The 21,808-nt window shown below is 40.8% G+C and overlaps 2 protein-coding genes across 4 annotated transcripts; both read left to right on the top strand.

Annotated features, from left to right (window-relative positions):
• The first annotated feature begins 8,473 nt into the window (after nt 1–8,473).
• rpz5 (rapunzel 5) lies at nt 8,474–12,094 on the top strand. Its single transcript, XM_083760617.1, has 2 exons — nt 8,474–8,681; nt 10,351–12,094. Exon 2 carries the CDS (start codon nt 10,419–10,421, stop codon nt 11,601–11,603), a length of 1,185 nt encoding a protein of 394 aa, XP_083616743.1. The 5' UTR covers nt 8,474–8,681; nt 10,351–10,418; the 3' UTR covers nt 11,604–12,094.
• A 1,377-nt stretch (nt 12,095–13,471) lies between these two features.
• On the top strand, nt 13,472–21,351 carry rpz4 (rapunzel 4). 3 transcript variants are annotated; one of them, XM_083761740.1, is made up of 3 exons: nt 13,472–13,510; nt 16,928–16,991; nt 18,403–21,351. In XM_083761740.1, exon 3 carries the CDS (start codon nt 18,439–18,441, stop codon nt 19,627–19,629), a length of 1,191 nt encoding a protein of 396 aa, XP_083617866.1. In that variant the 5' UTR covers nt 13,472–13,510; nt 16,928–16,991; nt 18,403–18,438; the 3' UTR covers nt 19,630–21,351. The 3 variants fall into 3 exon arrangements, with proteins under 3 accessions (XP_083617866.1, XP_083617865.1, XP_083617867.1); XM_083761739.1 differs by lacking the exon at nt 13,472–13,510 and adding an exon at nt 13,690–13,750 and having other exon boundaries at nt 16,929–16,991; XM_083761741.1 differs by lacking the exon at nt 13,472–13,510 and adding an exon at nt 13,740–13,754.
• The last annotated feature ends 457 nt before the right edge of the window (nt 21,352–21,808 follow it).

Genomic DNA, 21,808 nt, shown 5'->3' with positions numbered 1-21,808 from the left:
TGCGTGCGTGCGTGCGTGCGTGCGTGCGTGCGTGTGCGTGCCCGTGAGTGTGACCGTGTCTGTGTGGGTGTGTGTGTGTGTTTTGTGAAGGTGGTAACGCCTGATTGAATATACACCACTCTAGTAGCCTCTACTCTCTCTCTCTCTCTCTCTCTCTCTCTCCCTCTCTCAACATCTACCATCAACTTGTAGCAGAGCACTGCAGGACACTTTTTAACACAAACATATCCTATAGAGCAGATGTTCTCAGGAAAGTCCTGCGACCCTGCAGCATCTTCTTTCCATCGCCAACACCCAGCAGATCCTTTTACAACAATTACAACCAGAACCTAGGAGTGATGCTGGACTGGCAGCTGTCTTAAAGGTCACACAATGCAGCGATCACTTGTAGGTTTGCACTGTACTCCTTATCCAAGTCTCATCTGCTAAATCCCTGAACGCCGCCAAGGCCAAGGGGCCCAAAGGTCAGGGGGCCCTCTATTCTAAAGAAACAATTAGGCCAACTGAGAGAACCACTGGAGCCTGACCCAGACTTTTAGAAGCTGAACCAAAAACACCCCACATGCAGAGGTATATTTTATGAACAGGTAGTACGTATAGGCAAATAATACTACCTGAGATTTCAATTCCGTCTTTCTTCTCTCAGTACACTGTTGGCTGGAAAAAAGTAGTCAAATGATTTGATTCTGAAAGTGACTTTTCAAGTTCCATTTCTTCCGCATCACTGCAAAGCTGTCGTTGATTAGACAAATATACACTTACTGAAGACAGCACCATGCAGTTTCATGTATGGTAAAAATGTGTATGGTTGAGTTTTCACTTCCTTCTTTCTTTGTCTTGAAGTCTTGTCAAATGATTTGTGCATGGTTCTGACAAACTGCAAATCATTTGACAAGACATCTCCAGGCTTCTCTGTTTCTAGTTGGGTTACTGATGAATCAAATACATTTCCCATTCCACATGATGAAAACATTTGTTCTACATTTTTGTCTCATGGGTCTGTTCACAAACTACTGTTCTGTACTTGTCTCATTAGTTGTGATTGAAACAGTAGTTTTAGTATGTCAACAAATTGATTAACCACTTAAGCATTATTTTATACAAAAATTGTGAAAATTGAAGATCTAAAAACTCATAATGCATCGCCTCGTGCCGCATTCATGTGAGCTTGTAGATTGTCTATTTTAAAATATAAATATTTTATATTTAAAATATTGTTTGTAAATAGATTAGTTCAATAAATTAACTGTTGCACCCCTAGTGCCCCCAGGGGCCCATGGATTCAGGATCTGGCACCGGTTATTTCTGGGCTCAACTACCCAACTACTTGGGGGGGGCTTTTCTGCATTTATTTATAGATTACATTGTAGATAGACAGGAAAAGGGGAGAGAGACAGGGAGAGACATGCAGCAAAGATCATGCGATGCACTGCCAGGCTGCTAATGTGCCTATAGGTGCCTGGACCGCTGGACCATGGCCCAAACCACATCTCTGAGCTTTTGTGTTCCTTTCACTGGCTTCCAGTTGCTGCTCACACCCATGTTCACTATACCTGCAGTATCAAGGGCATGGCACCCCTTACCGGCTTACCTCCATACCCTGAAGAAGGCATTTTGTTGCAGAAGCGTTGATAATCTAATAAAAACGTTTTTTTGCTTTGTGACTACGAGCTGTGCAACCTCTCTTCCCTTTTTTCAAGTTTGTATCCCGTGGTCAGCAGTGGCACCTCCCCACTATTGGTGTGCGCTCCGACCTCTTTGTTTGTTCTGATACCCCTTACCTTAAGGACATGATCCACCCCTTACCATTCTCTTAGATCAGCTAACACAGGAAGTTAGCTGATCTAACAGGACGTTGCTTCCCTAAAACACTATGAGTGAAAGCTTACACATCCCTCCGGTCCATGGCATTCCTCTTTCCTTGTATCCCAGTTCTCATCATCTATTTCTCTGACTCTGGCGCAACTGTTTCTACTTTCTAGTCATTTCAGCCCACATGTTCAAATCCAGGAAGATGGTCTTTAGTCTAAGCCATGTCTTTACTGCTAATAACTTCCTCAACTCTCAACTCAACTCAAACTTTATTTATAGAGCACATTTTACAGCGACCAATGGTCGACCAAATTGCTGTTATTTGTGTTACTGTCATGACTGAGTAAAAGATTATAATAAAAACAAATATATAATCAAAAATACTCAGCTGCTGGCGATAGATATCTACACTCTCTCTGAATGAGTGAGCGTGTGTACCATCTATCATTTATATCATGGGTTTTCAACAGGTGGTCCGTGGACCACTGGTGGTCCGTGAAGGTGTTGTATGTGGTCCCTGACCATGCATTTAGTAATGTAGGAAAGTGAAGATTCATATTTGAATTTATCGTATTGACCACAAGTTGAGAAACAATGCAGTAAATTATCTGGTGACAAATGATGACGCGTCGATGTTGTCCGTTACTGGGAAGTCGGATGTCAAGAACTTCCACAGAAAAGTGAGTTAGAATCTCAAGGGAAACCGGATTACCTAGTTGAGTCACTATTAAAAGGAAATGTGCCCATAATCAATCGTAAGTGTCTGCTTACTCATAGAATATGTTACAATGAACAGCAACATGAGTTTAATATGGAAGGTTAATTTATTTTCCCCACACCACGACCATATCCCCTCCCAACACAACAATGGTCCCCAGGTTAATTCTCAGTCAGGGTGGTGGTCCCCAGGTTGATTCTCAGTCAGGGTGGTGGTCCCTGGTTCATAATCAGTTGAAAACCCCTGATTTATATAAAAGAAATTAGGCTACTGTTAGATAATTTCTATCTTTTGTATCTTTTGTGGGTGAATGATCAGCTCCTTTGACCTTTTTGACCCTTTTAATCTGGTTGCCCTGTGTAGTGACTTCCCGCTGTATTTCGGCGTTTAGTTAGTAAGAAGGATTCTTGCACTGTCTCTGTCTAGAGCCTGTATCTGACCTTGGCCATGCAGGCATTATCTTATCAGACTGCATGCCATACCCCCTTCCCAGCTCGCCGAGACGGCAAGCTGAAGATAAATTTATCCATTGAGGCCGAAGAGCAGCCTCTTTGCTCTTTTTTGGTTATCTACTGTATCTGGTAATTTTCCAGTAATCCAGTATTTTTCCATTCCAGTATCTTTCCATACTTTGAGTACGATACTCCTCGTGTCGTGCCACGTCGCTTTGTACCATCCTCCATTTTGTATTGTCGAAGTATATATACTCTCCCATTTTGGGTAGACGGGAGAGAGAAACCAACCATTCTACTAGGCCCCCCCCCCCACGGGGGTCTGGGCTCTGTATTTGATTATTATTGCTGTGTTTGTGAATCCTGTTCTATTTCTCTCTGAAACGATGATATAAAATGACTAAAAACCTCGCTCTGCTCTGGACTTCTTTTCTTGGGGTGCATTCAGGTAATATTTTGGTTATGGGGTAATCCTTCCTGTTCATATTGGCTATTTACTTAAAGTCTTTTGGTAAAGCTAAAGTTAAGTATAAGTATTGTAATGGGATTACTCCTAAAGTATTATTGTGAGCCTTCCGGAGCATTTTGGTTCTGTTCCGGAGCAGCTCGCAGCTTCATTGTCTCCACCAGGCCGAAGGCATGTGGGGAGAGTATGTTTTGCACTCCGTCCGTCCGTGTGTCCGTGTGTCCGTGTGTCCGTGTGTCCGTGTGTCCGTGAACAGCTAATCTCGGCCACCGTTAACCCGGTCGATGCCATATTTTGCACACACACTCCCTGGATGCCAACCATGAACCTCTGCCCCAAACTTTCCAGAACGGCCTGTTATAGCGCCACCAGGAGGCCGCTTTGTGCAAAACAAGTTTTTCAATGCCATATTTTGCACACACACTCCCTGGATGCCAACCATGAACCTCTGCCCCAAACTTTCCAGAACGGCCTGTTATAGCGCCACCAGGAGGCCGCTTTGTGCAAAACAAGTTTTTGCACAGTACACCTACAGATTTTGTCCAAACATCACGCAAATTGGTACACAGTCTCTCTAGAGCCATTCAACGAAACGGGTCTTTCAGATTTATCAGACTCCATCCTGATTGGTTAAGATTGGCTTCCAAAGTTCACAGGAGTGCTCAGTTTCAAACAAAATGCTGCAAATCATGAACACATCGCGTGATTTCCGTGAAATTGTGCACCCACATTCCCACTAGGCCGAGGACGAAATGCCACATGAACAATTTCAACTCAGCCTCAAGGTGGCGCTATAACTGGCCGAAAAGTGTTTTTACCTCTAACTGCACGGATCTGTGGATAACCTGGTGGAGACCTGTGCCCGGAAGGGCACTTTTTCTAGTTGCACTCTGCTATCGAAGATATTTTCATATTTTATAGTTACAGGGGCTTACAGTCCCCCCTGACATTTTTTATCATGATGGGATAAAATACCCATCAGCTACAGACAGTGAATAGCTTAATGTGTGTTTGCAGCCTATCAAGAATATCCAATAGAGCTGTTGTTGCGTGTGGCCATGACATGGCATGAAATTGGATGCCTGCAGAACATGCCAGTTATTAGAGGTGGATTCTGTTTATGTCTTACTGTAATCCATGAGTACACATGCCATGTTTGTTATTTGCGCTGCATTGCCATACAGGTTTTCCGTGTGCCTACGTTGTGTACTTTGATGAAATGTGTAATGTGTGCCAAGGCCACCAACAATATAATCAAGACACTTTCATTAAAATGCGTCTTGGATACCTGCAAGTACTGACATGACTAGTCATTTATATGACTTCAGCTTCAATGTTGTCTAGATAATAACATTGTCTCTTGGCTCAATCAAAAAGAAGGCGGAGGGTGGTAATTGTTCTGTAGAATGTAGAATCAGTCTTATAATTAACTTTAAAATGGTATCATGCTACTGATTTCAGGAAACTGCGCTTAGACAAGCTGTATAAATTCAAGACTTACTAACTGGTCAACTAGAAACGTGAGGTTATTGATTAAACATTGCTGGTGCTTGATCACCATGAGGCAGGCGCAGTTCAAAGGCCGGTTTCCACGGCTTTTCCTCCGCGGCAGTAACACACACACACACACACACACACACACACACACACACACACACACACACACACACACACACACACAGTTTGTGTGTCTAGAGCACCTCAGTAGCCTGCATGTATTTAAAAGTTTTTTGATGTGTGAATAAGATATTTGAGCATTAAGCAAAGCAAGAATTGTTCCCTAGATAAATAAAGATTTAAGAACACACACTTTCAATTCTGTGGCTTCCCAGGACCTGTTATTCCAGCCCACACTGTCCCATGGGAGTAGTTCAAATCCAGGATGACAGTCTCTAAGCCATGTCTTTAGTGGTAACAATTTTACTATTTTTCTTTTTTGTTACAGGCATTCACTACCATGACTCATTGCTGCAATGCAGCTATGTGGACTGAAAGAGCACTTTTGTGTAAACAAGCACTCACTTACTTTTTCTTTTGTGATCGAAAAGGCATAGGCAGAAGCTTAAAGGCACTAATAAGCTTAACTGTTTTTGTGTAATGTCTCCCTCTCTGAAAGATCGAAATAAACTATTCATTCAAGCAAAGCTACTGCTTAGTGTTACTTTTGGTATGATTCACAATAGTCTGTTTACTACAGTGCATGTAGCAAAAAGTGTTTAGTGAAATCTCTAATTAAAGCTCCATGCCTACATTAAAGAGATGGTATTTACTTTGTGGACCTAACTTTATTTCACCTTATTTGAGTTTCCATTCATTTTAATTCTTATTGTATCAAAATCCTCTCACTCACAGGTCTCTCCTTACTGTGATGTTGGTATACTGTCCTATTTCTGTCAATGATAAAATTGCACCTGTTCTTATGCCTCATATTATTCTCTTCTCTCTCTTGTATACAATAAGTTGATCTACAGGTAAGAGAGTTTAGAATCCAGTAGAACAAAGTAGCCTATTGGGTTAAATTCCTACCAATTTGTCCACCAACAGGCATTATCCTTTTCAACTAAGACTATTGACCCTATTCACCATTTTGGTGAATATACTATTAGTATACATTATGGTCTACAAGTACATGTAATGAATGATACAATCAGTCGAGGCGGCTGTTATAGTGCCACCATGAGGCTGATTTGAACCATTTGAAGGGGGGGGGGGGTGTCTTCCTTGAGCTACATGCAGGGAGTGTTCATGCAGAGGTTGACCCTGATCAGCCCAGCAGTGACAGTGACCTGCGCGCCGCACATACACACACACACTGGATGGATAGACACACATATATAGTCGTCATCTCTATGCCTGTCAGTGTCGGCTTGGTGAAGACAAAAATAACCCTGCCTCCACCGAATCATTGGTGTGTTCTGCAGCTAGAAGATGGGGGCTTTTCCTGTGAACTGAAGTGACATCTTGTGGTGGGGAGGAAACACTAGCCATCAGCCAAGGTCAAAAAGATCAAACATGGTCAATAGCTTGACTGCATAATAAGGTGATCCATCATTTTATCATTTCATCTGAAAGGCAAAGACAGCACAACCTTCGGGATGGCGTTAAGTCTTGTGAGATAAAACTATTATTAATTGCGCTGGACACAAAGGAAGTTCAAGTTCAAGGTGTTTATTGTTGCACAAACATACAACATTGCAGGCTGAATTCTTGTGCTCCAAGCCTTGTGTGGCAACTGTGTGGAAAGGAGATGAGATAAGAATTGAATAAGTCAAGAGGATGTCCTGCTAGGATCAAAATAATGTAAAATACCTGAGGCAGCTCCAGCTCCATCATACACCACAATGTAAGAATGATACAGTATATTTAGAGGTTAGTGTTAGTGGATACTTGCATCCAAAGCATTTTGAGTGCTATAAAGCTACACTGACTAGATCATCGAAACAGTGTGTGGTACCCAATGAAATACATGATAAATAACACTAAATAACTATTCACCATGAACAAGATATCACACCATGAAAACTTATAATAAACTTATTTAATAAATTCAACTTCTCCACACATCTATCGTAAATGCTGACAACAGGAAAGTTTACTTAGTGTGTCAGCAAGAAAACAGTACCACAGTGAATTCTGGCCCGCACACGACAGCCGCTTGTGATTATCTTAAATGTTTTCCCAGAGTTTCACCTGGAGAGTTTGACCACATGAAACGAAAAGCAATGCATCTTATTTAAAAAGTGTACGATGCTTTTGATTCTGCTCCAAACTGCAAAAAGTGTGTGTGTGTGTGTGTGTGTGTGTGTGTGTGTGTGTGTGTGTGTGTGTGTGTGTGTGTGTGTGTGTGTGTGTGTGTGTGTGTGTGTGCGTGCGTGCGGTGCGTGCGTGCAGTATGTTCACTAAGTATGTGTTTCACATAAGAACCATGTTGCTTGGAAAGGAAGGAGATGATAAGTGTAGTGAGAGAGCAACACATGACACAGAAGACAGGAAGTGAGTTCTTCCAGCTGGCTACTATCATGCTTCGGCCTCTGCTGTGAGTGTGTTTACCAGTGTCAGTCTGTACCAGCCATCACGCCACATACCGTTGAGTCCCTGCGATGCCTATTCTCCACTTTCTGATGGCAACGGGTTAGCATGGTGCGAGATCTGACAGCGAGACGACACAGAGAGACCCAGAAACAGGGAGGTACTACGCGGGCACGCCAACCCTTCTTTTGACCAGCTGACCATTAACGTTCAACAAACGTTCCTCTTGCTGAATCTTTGACGTTCGTGTTCCTTTAAACTGCTGATCAGATCTGCATCATTAGGCTGTGTGTGTGTGTGTGCGTGTGTGTGTGTGTGTGTGGGGGGGGGTCATGGTCTACTTTCTGAAGCACAAAGGCGGTAAGGGAAGACTGGTGTGTTCTCAGGAGACACAGAGGTCCTTTCACTGGGCTGCTCAGCACTGTGACAGAGTGATTTTACTGCTGCTGGACAAAATGTCAACGCTCTTTACTGGAACTGAATCCAGCGACCAAACGTTTTCCCTCAGTTGTGAGGTTAAAGTACCCATCTCAAATGTCTCCTTTTAATTTTTAATTTTCATTTATTTGTGGATTTGTGGATTTGAGCACTATGAAGTCACATCAGGTGAAAAACGCAGGAGATGACTTTGTTGAGCACACTTGCTCAAAAAGAAGAATCAGCCTGGTAACCATGGATACTTTGGTGGAGACACAACAAGGAGAGTTTTGTGCATGTGGCACAGAGCCGTTTAGCTGGCCCTGTGTGACTGTGCTCTCTTTTTGTACTCCCTCTCCCCCTTCTCTCTCTCTCTCCTCCTCACCCACAGAGAGAGAGACATAGTTCTGGGAGGGGACTCAGGGAGAGAGGGAGAGAGAGAGAGAGAACCAGTATGTTCCCAGAGTGTTGTGGTGTCCCTGCATGGGGAGGGTTTACAGGATGTTATCTGTCTGTGCCTGGCCCCCACCATCTCTTCGAGTGGGTTCCCGTGGAATGCTTGGAGGGGATGGAGGAGTTCCAAAGGGGAGTGACGAGAGAGAGAGGGAGAGAGAGGGAGAGAGAGAGAGAGAGAGAGAGAGAGAGAGAGAGAGAGAGAGAGAGAGAGAGAGAGAGAGAGAGAGTGAGGGGGAGTCTATATATACATCTCATGCAGGCTAGTACTCAAATGATACAGCTAGACTGTTGGATAACTGGACAGTATACACAGCATTCTTGAACCTTTGAGGTAAGTTTGAGATGTTGTGCTTAATTATTATTAATATTATTAATTATTATTAATTAGTCTTTTTGCATTAAAACAAAAATACATTACATTTTTTATTTAGAAATGTATATTTTGTTTGGTTAGATCACTATGGAAAACAGACCTTGACTAAGAACTTTGGGAGCTTGAAGACCTTTGATGACATGACTTCTAGAGACATCTATATCTAATTTTGACTTGTTTGCACAATACAATTCTCATTTAAGACAAACAGCTTAAATTCAATTTGAGCAGACGTGGAGATCATATTGTCCATGGATGTGGTCTGGGTGATTTTCATGACATGAGGATGTGGTCTCCATAAGAGCTCAATAGGTTGGTACTGCCACCAGCTAAGTGGAAAGTAACGGATCATCATAATGGTGTTTTAAGCAGCACTTGTTGTGTGAAAAGCCAAGAAACATATTGCACTGAAGGAGAGGCCAGAAGTTATCTTATTGAAACTCACCTTATCACCTTAAAACAGCTTGGATATTAATATTTCCAAGTTGAAACAAAAAAATATCAGTAAGTATTTATACTTCATAGTGTTTTTAAATGTATTTTATGCCTTTAGGAGAGGTTTGGGAAATTGGACATTTTTATTCTTTAATTATAATTCTACATTCCACTAGAGCTATGTCTTTGTCCCCATTTTTGATCAGCTAGTTCAAATAATAAGGTGAGAAATCGTGTAAGCAATAATATTATCTGCAAGGCAAAACGTAATTAGTGCAGTGATAGTCCTTAGGAGGACAGCTTGTAAATTGACACCATTGATCTCAACACTGCAGCAATTACTGGTAAGCCTGTGACATGTTACTTTCAAACCTGTAATTTTCTAAATAATTTGTTATCACACCATTTTGTTTGTAATAACAATACAATTTTGTGTTTCATATTTTGATTTCATGATTTGGGCTTCAATCATAACATCCACTATTGCAAAAAAGAGGACTGTGGACTTCTTACCATAGAACAAGTGCAGTTGTGGGGGTTTTCTTTTCTCAGACTAGGGTGTGCCTTTTTCTGAACTGGATACGGGCTCCAGGGAATGATATATGTGTGAGCTCATTTCTCTTGTGTATTTTACATTGAAAACTATGATATAGTCACCCAAGTACGTAAAGCCATTTTATTTCCCATGTTGTGAACATCTGTGTTTGCTTTGGGTCTTGGCTATTGTTGGAGCAATGGAGCAGTAAATTACATCCCAAAAGGCCAGTACTGCAGTGTTGCGCAATTTTGATGTCATTTATCTTGTGTACACATACCATGCTTGATATTTGCTCTGAATTGCCATATAGGTTTTCTGTGTACCTACCGTATGCTGTGTACTCATAATTTGTAATGTGTGACAATACCAGCAAAGGTCTAATCAGGTCCCTGTCATTAAATGAGACTTGCAGGGTGCGGCATGAAACTGGAGGCCTGCAAGTACTGACATGCACGGCCGTGTTTTTATGGTGGGGTTTGTTTGTCAGGAAAGACTTGTGAAAATATTACTTTAGAGTCAATGTTCCCTAGATACTGAACCTATTGTCCCTTGGCTTCGTTAAAAAGAAAAGGCACTGGGTGGCAATGTTGCTGTAAGACATATAATCACACTACAATGACGCTTACAGTGGTTTTATATTTCTTCTCCTTTCAGAAAACTGCATAGTCTGGCTGTTGACAGACCCAATTTGGATTAGTAAGTCTCATACGTATTATCTAAAGATGACCAGTGTGGCAGATTGGCTCGTGCAGAACAGGGGCAAGATTGAGAAAGGTGTGGAGATCATGGGGCAAGCTTCTGAGGTTCTGGCAGCCACTGTGGGCCAGCTTCATCCTATCTTGGAGGCTGTCTTTGTGGCCTCCGCTGAAATCCTTAGCAACCCGGATGGGAATGAGGCGCGCTACCTGACTGAACAGTTTGACCAGGTCAATCAGAAGCTTGAGGGTATCCAAGATGAGATTGATAAAATTGCACTGGAGCTTCAGAAGACCTCCATGAACAGGCAGAACTTTGACCAAGAGGCCCAGATGCTCAGTCAGTATGAAAAGTTCCAGGACTTTATCAAAGCTAAGCCTAAATTTAAAGAGAAGAAGATGGAGAAGTTCCTCATTCAATATGATAACACAGGTCGTGACTTGAATTTAGATGCCCTGTACAATTCTGTCACAGGAGAAAACATGTCAGGAGATCCCATGCTGGAGACAGTAGTTGCAACAGAGCAGAGAAGCAGGAGGGCAGTTGAGGATTTTTGTGCGAGTCTCAAGAAGCTTTTCGTGGTGGGCATCATTGCAGTCATGGGCCATGCTGCCCTAAAGCAGGGGGTAGTTGGGGATGAAATGGTGAAGAAGTGGCAGGAGCGCATGGAGGATGTGGAGAAGCGTATGAAAGCTGCAGTGGACGACTGCACTGAGAACTTTGCGGATCAAGCCAAGCTGGACATGGAGCACAAGCTGCAGCAGACACCTGGCAGTGTTGACCTTGACTTCACCAAATCCCTTTTGGATTCCCTTGTTAAGAAATATGACTGGGTGAATTGGTCCATCAGAGTCTTCAATGATAAGGAGCGCATTTTCTTCTTCAACTGGTTGGCGGGGAAAAAATACCATGGCAGTGGGGGAGGAGCTAACTACTTTGACGTGTTGACCAAGAACAACATCAAAGTGGTGATCTCTTTCAGTGTTAACCCAAAGCCTATCAACCAGAGCCAGATTCAGGAGCAGATTGAGGGGCAAAAGCTGAAGGGGAACATGATGCACGTGGCCCTATCTTTGAGCACAAGCTTCCCCAACTGTTTGGTACACGCTGTTAGCCACTATAAGGAGGTGGTGGAGATCAACAACTTCCATGAGGATTGTTATTACTATGGAAAACATAAAAGAGCCTACCTCTGCATTCATCCTGAATAGTTATGCACAATTCAGAGTAATGCAGATTGTTTTAATGGGGAAATACCAAATACAATTCATAAATGTTTATACCTGAATTGTAATGTTACACATGCAGTATGCTTGTAATCTGTTCTGTGTTGTTGAGGCTGGAATGTAAATTGCTGTCTTTCTTTTTTACATAATGATTATAAATGTACATTTCTTTTCTCTAGTGATAAAAAGGCAGGCTATTTTCCACATCAAATTAATCTTTTTGCGTCTGTGTTTCAGTTGTTCAGACTCAGAGCCTACAGTGTTCAGGGTTAGGGTTAAAACCCACGTAATATTTATATTGATAAATACCCTGCAATAAACTGAGTTACATTCCAAACATGCAAGCTGCTTTATGCAAAAGAATTAGGGCAGTAGCAGTCTACCCATGTAGGCCTACTTCAGACAATCTTCTCATATAATCTACAGAACTTTTTTTTTTTCTGCCTTAATTTGTAATAAACCAAATGTATTAATGATTTTGATATCACTGGTCTTCATTATACTGAATGATGCCTTCAGATAGTAGGCAGCCTATGTATATAGGTAACCCCCATCTGGTGGAGTCAGGTTAATGTATAGGGTGACTAGATCCAAACTGTTGATTTGAGTTGAGTTGAGTTCACTTGTGTGGGACAGGGGGGATGGGACGGTGTTAGCGATTTATTACTTAAAACCTTTGATTCTAACATGTAAACCAAATTAAATAAGAAGGTTGTATCTGGCTATATCCAATTTTCTGATTTTGATTCTGGAAAGTTATGCAAATTCTGGCATATTTTCCTATTTTCCTATGCCTAATTTCAGAACACTAGGGGAAGTTTCATGGTGATAACTATTTCTTGAGAAGAAAAGGGTCCCGCACTGTCCCGATAACTATTTCTTAAAATGTATCAACCTATTCATATAGTTGAAAATAACAAAATGTGTAATAAATAAATATGAAAAGGATACTCCTGTGGAAGGGTCATCATACACGGTACTTTACTTGAAACAGATTAATATACTGTATAGGTTATGGCTTTGCCTATTCATTGGGTAATCATTGTTGGGGAAAACTTCTGGGAACTCAGATTAGGGAATCTTAGCCCAAATTTGGAGCTCTAGCTCATGGACTTAACCGTCTTAGGTTGGTATTGCCATTAACACGGTAACACCTGAATGCAGCCTGCATGACCACTGACTGTAAACTTCTTGAAACAGAACCTGTATTCTCAGTTGAGATTCTCAACTCAGAGCTCAGAGATTCTCAACTGAGAATACAGGTTCTGTTTCAAGCTCCGTCTATAAAGAGACACCATTTGGCCATGGAGTTCAAACTGTCACCCTGCACTGAGCCACTAAGTTCATAGACAACATCTACAGAACAAGAACAGGTCATTTTGATCCACTTGATCTTGAACTTGATTTTGATCCAATTTGGTCCACAATTAACATTGATTTTACAATATAAATTGGGGGAAATGCCATTAAATGGGGGTCCGTAGATAATTCATGTCAAACTGGGGGTCCTTGAAATTAAATGGGTTGAGAATCACTGCTAGAGCCGTACCAATCTACTCTTATGGGGGTCCCTGGCTAATTAGTGTCACTTTGGGGGTAGGGCCTACTTGACATGAAAAAGTTTGGGAACCACTGGCCTAGGCGGATATTTCTCATGTTATTTTAACAGACTAAATAACACATCTTGCAGAAAGGGACAATGAGAGCTTTACAACAGAAAGCCAACTATAGTATTTGTATTGACATCAGGGTTCAGCCAATACTGTTCTTGTCAGATTACTTCTTATTGTGAAAAATGATTAAATTATGATTAGACACCATTCTTCAGGTATAAAACCCCATGATCCCATCATAGAATTACACCATTTGGTCCAAGAACCCCTGGAGTTAAGGTGAGTGTCCCGCTGCGGTGCTGCATTTCTATTCCTGTGATTAGGCGTTTTACATTTGGTTGCATGTCAAAATGTTGTTTGTTTTATAAGACTCAGCTGGCCTGGGCATCAACTCTTTTTTTCCACCGCCCAAGTTTTCCCAGTTTTTCTTCTCCGTTACATTCTGGGTGTGCCTCGATCTGTAACCCGAGACTGTACGTAGTGCGGAAACACTTTAGCTGTTTCGCAAACTTTCTAAGCCAAGGTGAGTCCATTTCAGCTCAGTCAGAGTAGGCTATTTGTTTGCAATTGTATTATCCTACTATTATACTGTAGTACTCAAATAATGTACTCCTACATTTCAAAGATAAAGATTTAGTGACCCCGTTCTGTCGACCTCGTTCGATACATAAACAAGCCTAAAACCTTTACAGATTAGTTCGTTATTCTTCTTGAATCACTGTACAGAGTAGAGTGCTACGTCGACGTCGTTATTGACATCTTTAAGTAGTTGTTTATTAAAATTATACGACATAACTTAACGTATATGGGACTGGGTTTTCACATTTGTTTTGTAAAGGGCGTTGTACCCAGAGCCTAAATAACGAGGAAAAGCATTCCGTTTTCAACCCAGGAAGTGTCCCAATTTATTATTAAAGACGTAGGTGGTGCGTGCACGGGTGCATGTGATAGTGAGTGTGTGTGTAACAATACGCCATCTTAATGAGCTGTCTGTTTATAGCTCGCTGTTTTAACACGGGTCAAATGATACAATTAGAGCCCCCCTACACGAGTTGATCGATATGTTTTCCATTAGCGAGGCGCATTAACAGACCGTTGATCTTGACTTTACATCTGAGCTCAGGACAATCTTTCACTGGCCAGACGGACGGCCACTTGTCTCCTCCTTCCCGGAGCGACGGCCTGTCATGAGACAAGTCAAGACATGAATAATAATGTTTTCCTTCGTTTTACGTTGGCTGAAGTTAAATGGAAGATTGTTGTAGGGCCAACATGTTTACTTTCATTATTTGTACTTAAGAAAAACTTACCCAGGCCTATATTTTATGGATGCTTATTCTCAACGTGGGGTCCACATTATGGTCTGGGTTCCACCATCAGTTACAGTACAGTAACTTAATACAGTCTAGTCTAAACTAATACATTACTATTTCACTGTTATCTCAGTACTGTACATGGACAGTAGAGGAATTCTAGACCAAATGACAGACCATATCATAGGTCCAATAATAAAAATGCTCTTAGATTGCAACAAAATTGCTTAATGTAGGCCTATATAAAATTGGTACTCCAAAGATTGAAAAGGTTTGAGAATCACTGTAACGTTGTGCATTTTGTGTTATGTTGTGGAGTGTGGACATTATATAGCCTACTGTCAGTGTACAAATTCACGCTGTTAATAATAACAAAAGACAAATCCACACTAGTGTATACTGTATGGTTCCTGTTTGTGGACTCACTGGCATCCATGATTCTGTGTACTGCAAAAAAAAGTCCATCGACTCTGAAAATGTGAATTCTTCCAGCACTGTCTGTAATCAGTGTAATGTCTGTGTGATGGTGCTTCACCAGCACTCAGAATGCAGTTAAACTACCCCTGGGACATTGAGACACAGAGAGAGAGAGAGAGCACATCAAACCAGAAATATCTCGTTTTTAACATGGCCTAATCAAATCACTATATGCTCCACCAACATGTATAGGTTAATGTAAAGCTGTGTTGTTGATATGTAAGCTATTCACAATTAGAGAGAGAAATGTTAGTGGATTTGTAAACACTGCCCACAGCCTTGATCTTTCAACAACTGCAAGTTGTGTCAGTGTGATGTATGACGTGGAGAAATGGATGCTCTGTCACTACAATCTGTGCACTGTTAACCCCCCCCCCCCCCCCCCCCTTGGGACAAGCCTCAGCAGATATACTAGAGAGCTGACAAAATAGTTTCCATTGTCTGGTTGCCATGGTTACTTGCTGAGTTGCAATGGAAAACTCACCCTTGCCCAGCAAGTTTAACCTCTTACAGTTAATCACTTCCCACGCCTGCTGCCTGTCTTTGATTGGACTGGACCGCCCCGCACTATCGTTTAAACTTTAAAGGGCAGAGGAGATTGGTAAACGTAGGCTAGATCCGTTAAAGGGCAGGGACTCAGGGTATTACCTCTCATTGCAGTTGCATCAGACTGGACAGGAAATACATTTCTCTTATAAATTCGCATGGCATGTACCATTACTACAACAGATTACCTATTCCAAAGGAAACGGGAGCATTGCTTTTATTTAAAGACAAATTAACAATGCCCACACATTTTATATTAATTATGTAAAAATGTAAATAGAACCACCGCCTGCTGAAAAAACTCAAGTGAGGTGCTGGAGTCACAAAGGGACAACGAAAAAATCAAAGGGAAGCTCTGCACACTCAGATCTGCGCACAATCAAAATATCTATTTTGCAAGCTTTCGGTCTACTGACCTTCTTCAGGCATCATTATTAATTATGTAACAAATATGATAAGAAAACTTAAAAAGCTAAACGCATGAAGACAGAGAGGAAGGAGCTACCCCGGCCATGATTGCTTAAATAGATGACACTTTTTAATGATGTAATGTAACTCCCTCCCTTTGTATAATGACTTTCCAAATTGTCAAATGTTTTTCTGACATGCTGAAGGCCAAAATAATGATTCGTCTTAGGCTATGCATCTCCAGCTAGCAATAGTGAAGGGTAAGAGAAAGTCAAATGCATAAATTCAATGAAGATCCACACAGCAGCAAGGACCGGTATTCTAAAATTCTCCATCTATTTGCCATAACTTTACAAAAGGGAAGACATAAATGCTGCATAGTAGCTACCTTTGTTTTGTTATTTTCAACTTAAAATGTATTCATTTTTTAGCTAACCGCTCCACTACGCAGCTATACAGTATGTATGTATACACGACACGTCCGTCTCTGTCTGTATGTCTGAGCATGGACAGCTGCAACACCTCACCAATACTGCTGGATGGCACTGTTGAGCAGCGTCACACACACACACACACACACACACACACACACACACACACACACACACACACACACACACACACACACACACACACACACACACACACACACACAGAGGCCATGGAGGAGGGCTAGTATGTATAGTTGCACCACTCAGTTCACTGAGTTTTGTTATTTTCAACATGGTTACAGTCACAAGAATGCTGTGTATCCTGACATCAACCTGTTTTTACAGCACACATTTTGCAACTCCTGCATGTAAATATTGTACCTTACTGGTCTTCTCTCACTGGTAGATTCCCTCTGTGTTGTTCAAGCATTACTCACTGGGTGTGTCCAGTCCCAGCCAGCTTTACATGAAACTACACACTGAAACTAATTTTGCTGTTTGTCTCTATCTTTCCTTATCAGCATTCACTGTGAGGACTGAACAGCAAGACAGCAGGCCAGAGTCCAACTTGACCTCAATAGCTCTGTAAGTAAAACAAGGCCGTTTATTTATTCTAAATTATGTCTGGAACTATCGATTATTTCCTTTGTGATTACTGTATCGATAATCTTTTTGATTAATTGAATAATCAAGAAGCATTGTTTTGTTCCTTTGTTTAATTCTAATCAACAAATTAGTCTGATTGACTACACCAGTGGTTTTCAACCAGTGGTCCGGGGACCACCGGTGGTCCTTGAGGGGGTTCCAGGTGGTCCCTAGCTAAATAGTTTCGTTTTATGCTCAAGAGTTAAATTATTGTTAAAAATTTGCATTACTTAATTTACAAGAAGTCTATACAATTAGAGAATGTTAAAGATGGAGTGCCAACATTTTTGTATTTTTACAGTTTTTCATGTATCTATGAGGTGACAGTACTTCATTAGACACCCTGCAGTTGTTTTTATGTGCAATGGTGTATTAACTTTGTATTTAGGGTTTCTTCCTGGAGGCTGAACCCTTGACAGTCAAACGGGCCAATGAAATAAACAGTAATATGGTGACATTACACTATCAGCCCCTCCCCTAACTAGGTTTGGGATTTGTTAGGATTTTAACGGTTCCAGTTCCTAACGGTTCCTATTTTTTTATTTTTTTTTATAAGATATTTATAAGATTTATTGATTTTTTAAGGGATAGAAAGTAGGCTGACAGGAAACGGGAGAGAGATGGGGGGATGACATGCAGTAAAGGCCGTGTCGGGTCCGGGAGTCGAACCCGCGGCACACCACGACTGGATCACCAGTCCGGTGCCCAGACCGTTACGCCACGGCCTGGGCCACGGTTCCTATTTCGAATATTATTTCTTTCCACCTTTTTTTCTGACATATATTATGCTTATATTATAACTAACCTAACCAAGTACTTAATAAACACAAATTCAATTATTGTATTTGCACTTTACAATTATGAGGTGGCACTATTATTTAAACTTCACCACCACCATGCAGCTAGCCACCACGACAATATCATTGTTTCAATTTGTACTGTATATTAAATGTACAGTACACATTTGCAATATTAAATTATATTGTTGTGGTGACAAATGTTGTGTCTTTAATGTTTAGATTAATTCACTGTATATATATCATCAAATAGTGGTCCGTGGCTCAAATGGCGAATAAATAATGGACCTTGAAATGAAAAGGGTTGAAAGCCCCTGGACTACACTGTGACACAAAAATAGCTGATCTATAAGCTCACAATGTGTCACATAATCAATTATTTTCCCCCAAATCAATTATCGATTATTTTGTATAATTGATTATATTGATTAGTTTGATTAACTGTTGCATCCTTATTCTAAATGTCAACTATTTGGTAGTATTGTACTGATTTGTTCTGTTATATCTTAAAAATCACACATAGTTCTAATGTCATAATTTGTTTCTGTTATTAGATTCTCCTGAACTATTTTCTCACCGTGTCAACAAAGATGTCTGACCAGCTACAGAAATTTGTTGCAGAAAAGAAGAGCGTGATTGAGTCTGTGATGGATGTTTTTGAAAAAGGATCTGAAGTAGCAGCCACTATTATTGGTGACCTCTTCCCTGTCTTTTCCGTTGCTGCACCAATTATAATGTTGTTCATGGACAATGTGGAGAGCAAAGAGGCTGTGTTCATGAAGGAGCAGTTCCAGAAAGTGCGTGATCGGCTGGATGTTGTTTCCGAGGGGATGCAGAAGGTCTCTGAGCAGATCAAGAAAAGTGCTGTGGATGCCAAGTACTTCTCAGTGGAGGAGAATATCACTAACCAATTCCGGAAGTACATGGACATTCTCAATGCCAAGCCCAAGTTTCGTGAAGTCAAGAAAAAGCAATTCATGGATCACTTTGAGAGGGCTGGTGGTGCCCAAAACCTTCATGTCCTCTACCAAGCAGTGACAGGAGGAGGTACGTTTTCAGGTCCTGAATCTGTCCTGGAGATCATTCTTAACTATGAGGAGAAAAGTCGGCGAGTAGTGGAGGACTACTGCTTCAGATTAATGAAGCTCTTCTGTATTGGTATCATTGCCCTGATGGGCCACACTGCTCTAAAGGGGTATGATGATGAGGTGGAAGGGCTCCTTAATACCTGGGGCGAGAAGATGAAGGATGTGCAATCCAAGATGAATGCTGTCATCGAGGACTGCATTGTTAGTTTTCCCAAACAGGCCGAGCTGGATTCCCGTCGTTTGGTTAGAGACCATTCTGACTTAACCAACCAACAGCTGGCTGATGCTATCATAGAGAAGCTGAAGAAGAAGTATGACTGGGTGTTTTGGTCTGTTCGCGTGTACAGGTCACCTTCAGGGTTTTTTTCCAGGGGGGAATTCCACTGTCTAACAGGAAAAAGTCGTTTCCAGGTCGTTTCAAACGATGAGAAATTAAATGTTGTGATATCCTACAGTGCCTCGCCAGAGCCTGTTGACAGGAACAACATCCAGCGTCTGATCCAGGGCCAGAAGAAAACTACTCTGATCAGTGTAGCAGAGCTCCTGTTTGCAGAGCTGCCTGGTCCCTGTGTGGTACACACAGTCAAGACCCAGTGCAAAGACCTCGCCTGCTCTTGGAGCTTCACAGATGAGCTGCACTACTGGGAGGAATTCACTGAGAAGAACTTCTACATCTGTGCTCACTCTGCTTGAAGTGCTGAAGAGCTCGAAAAGGAGCAAGCTATACAACCAAACAGGCTTCCAGGGGACCTTTGTTTGCACTGACTTTGCTCTCATATAGCAGAAAAATTAACCTTTTGCTTCAATGTCTCACCCCATAAGCCATAACCCATTAAGACCTGAGGCAGATTCTACAAATGCCTTCTAAATGCATTTGGTCGTGAAAATGAAAATATAAGATTATTTGGATATCCTACCCTACAGGATAGGTTGGCACTAAGGACATCTGGGGACCTCAATGTAAAATTGGCTATTTTGTACAATTATAAAATGTAAAACGATATATAACGTAATGTAAAGTATACATGATGTGGACATGCATGGCACATCATTATCAGACTTAATTCTATGCTTCAACATCTTGTTTATGCCCCAAAATGAGTGGATATACAGGTTTTGTAGCAATTGTACAAATATTGAATCTTAATTGTCAAATGTTTAAGCATGTTCTAATCATGTATACTTTACGTTACTTAAAAACGTTCTGTGTTAAATTGGCACGTAAAAAAGTGCCAATTTAACACAGATGCTCTTCCTTGGTGCCCACCTATTCTTTTACAGATTTTTTGAATATATATATATATATATATATATTATATATATTGTTTTTTTTACATTTTGTTTAACAACACATAGTAAATGCATTTGATATATAGCTGTTTACTTACAATGAATTAAGTCTGCCTTTCTTTTCTTTCATTTGTTTCATTTCACTTCTCTGAAGCGAGCACTTTCTCCACCTACTCCAAGGGCATGTCGAGGCTTAATGATGGTATCGCAGGAATGTCTTGTTTACTTACTTTAGTAATGTCCAGAACAGGTGTCACATCTTTACCTGTGACTTTGTACAATAGATTGTGGAATTTAAGTGTTTTTATGAATATCCGAGTCCACAGTTATGCCTCGATAAAATATTATAACAGTTTAATGGCACACATATCCTATTCTTTCTGTCTTTAATTGTAGATGTTTACAATCTTGTTTATTAGGGTAGGTACCCTCCCAAAAAAATAATCCTCCCCCTGGTCAGCCGGATGCCTTATGGAGGGGAAAGGAACTGGTTGGAATAATGTGTTCCTTCCACGCGCTACGTTCAACCCGGGAAACTTCCCCATGTCAGGTGAAAAGAAGCGGCTTACCCGTTATTCATAGAAGGAAGCATGATGTCAGTCCGTTGCTTTCCCCAGGTTGGCAGAGAGGGTCTAGTTCCCAGGATTACATTAGATAATTGACACTGGGTGAAAAAATGCGTTGCAAAATCGTGGGATAAAATATTTAAGAAAAAAGAAAAACTTGTTTATTGAGATTTATTGTATCCTAAGATTTTTGATCTTTGATCTTTTGATCTTTGAAGTGCATTTGTACTACCATGCTATAAGGAGGTGCACAGTAATGGATACAAAAACATTGGATAATCCAATTAGCTATTGTTGAGTCTATGTTGGAAATTTGATTTGAAGGTCCTGCCTTATTGAGTATTAGGAACAATGTAATATTTTATAGAATGCTTACCGGTATGTTGTGTTTTTACTTTTCATATAATGGGAACTATTTTAAGATATATTACATGACCCATTACAGATAATACATCAGAATGTATCTGCTGTGGCCTGTTATGCCTTGTATACAGTAGGTAGGTACACGTGAATGCCAATGAATGTCCCAGTCTTCTTTACAAATAAATATTTTATAACATTTCATTGTTTGGGGTTTTTGTGACCAGTTCACCTTTTGATAAATTGGTTCTAAATACATTATCCATTTTAGGACTGTACGTAATTAACAACAGAGGCATAGTAATAAAGTACAATTACCCAAGTACTGTGCTTGAGTACAATTTCAAGGTAATTTGACCTGTGTGTTGAGTCTGTTGACATTTCTTGATACTTTATACTTCTACTCCACCATTCATCTCAGAGGCAAATGTACTTTTTTCTGTATATTGAAAATAGCCGATCTATACAAGCTATAATAGATCGGCTATTTTAGAAGTGGTTAATGATCTATAATAAAGCCAATTTAAAATGATATACATGCTTCTGTAATGGGCATTCAGTATAATGAGTATATTTGGTTGCAATTACTTTTGTACTTTAACTTGGATGGATGGATGATTTTATTTTGGAATTTACTTGATGGCATCAATCTAATG

The sequence above is a fragment of the Protomyctophum parallelum genome (assembly GCF_964188405.1).
Source record: "Protomyctophum parallelum genome assembly, chromosome: 3".
Taxonomy (NCBI): Eukaryota; Metazoa; Chordata; class Actinopteri; order Myctophiformes; family Myctophidae; genus Protomyctophum; species Protomyctophum parallelum.
This window is presented reverse-complemented; position numbering and strand designations above follow the sequence as displayed.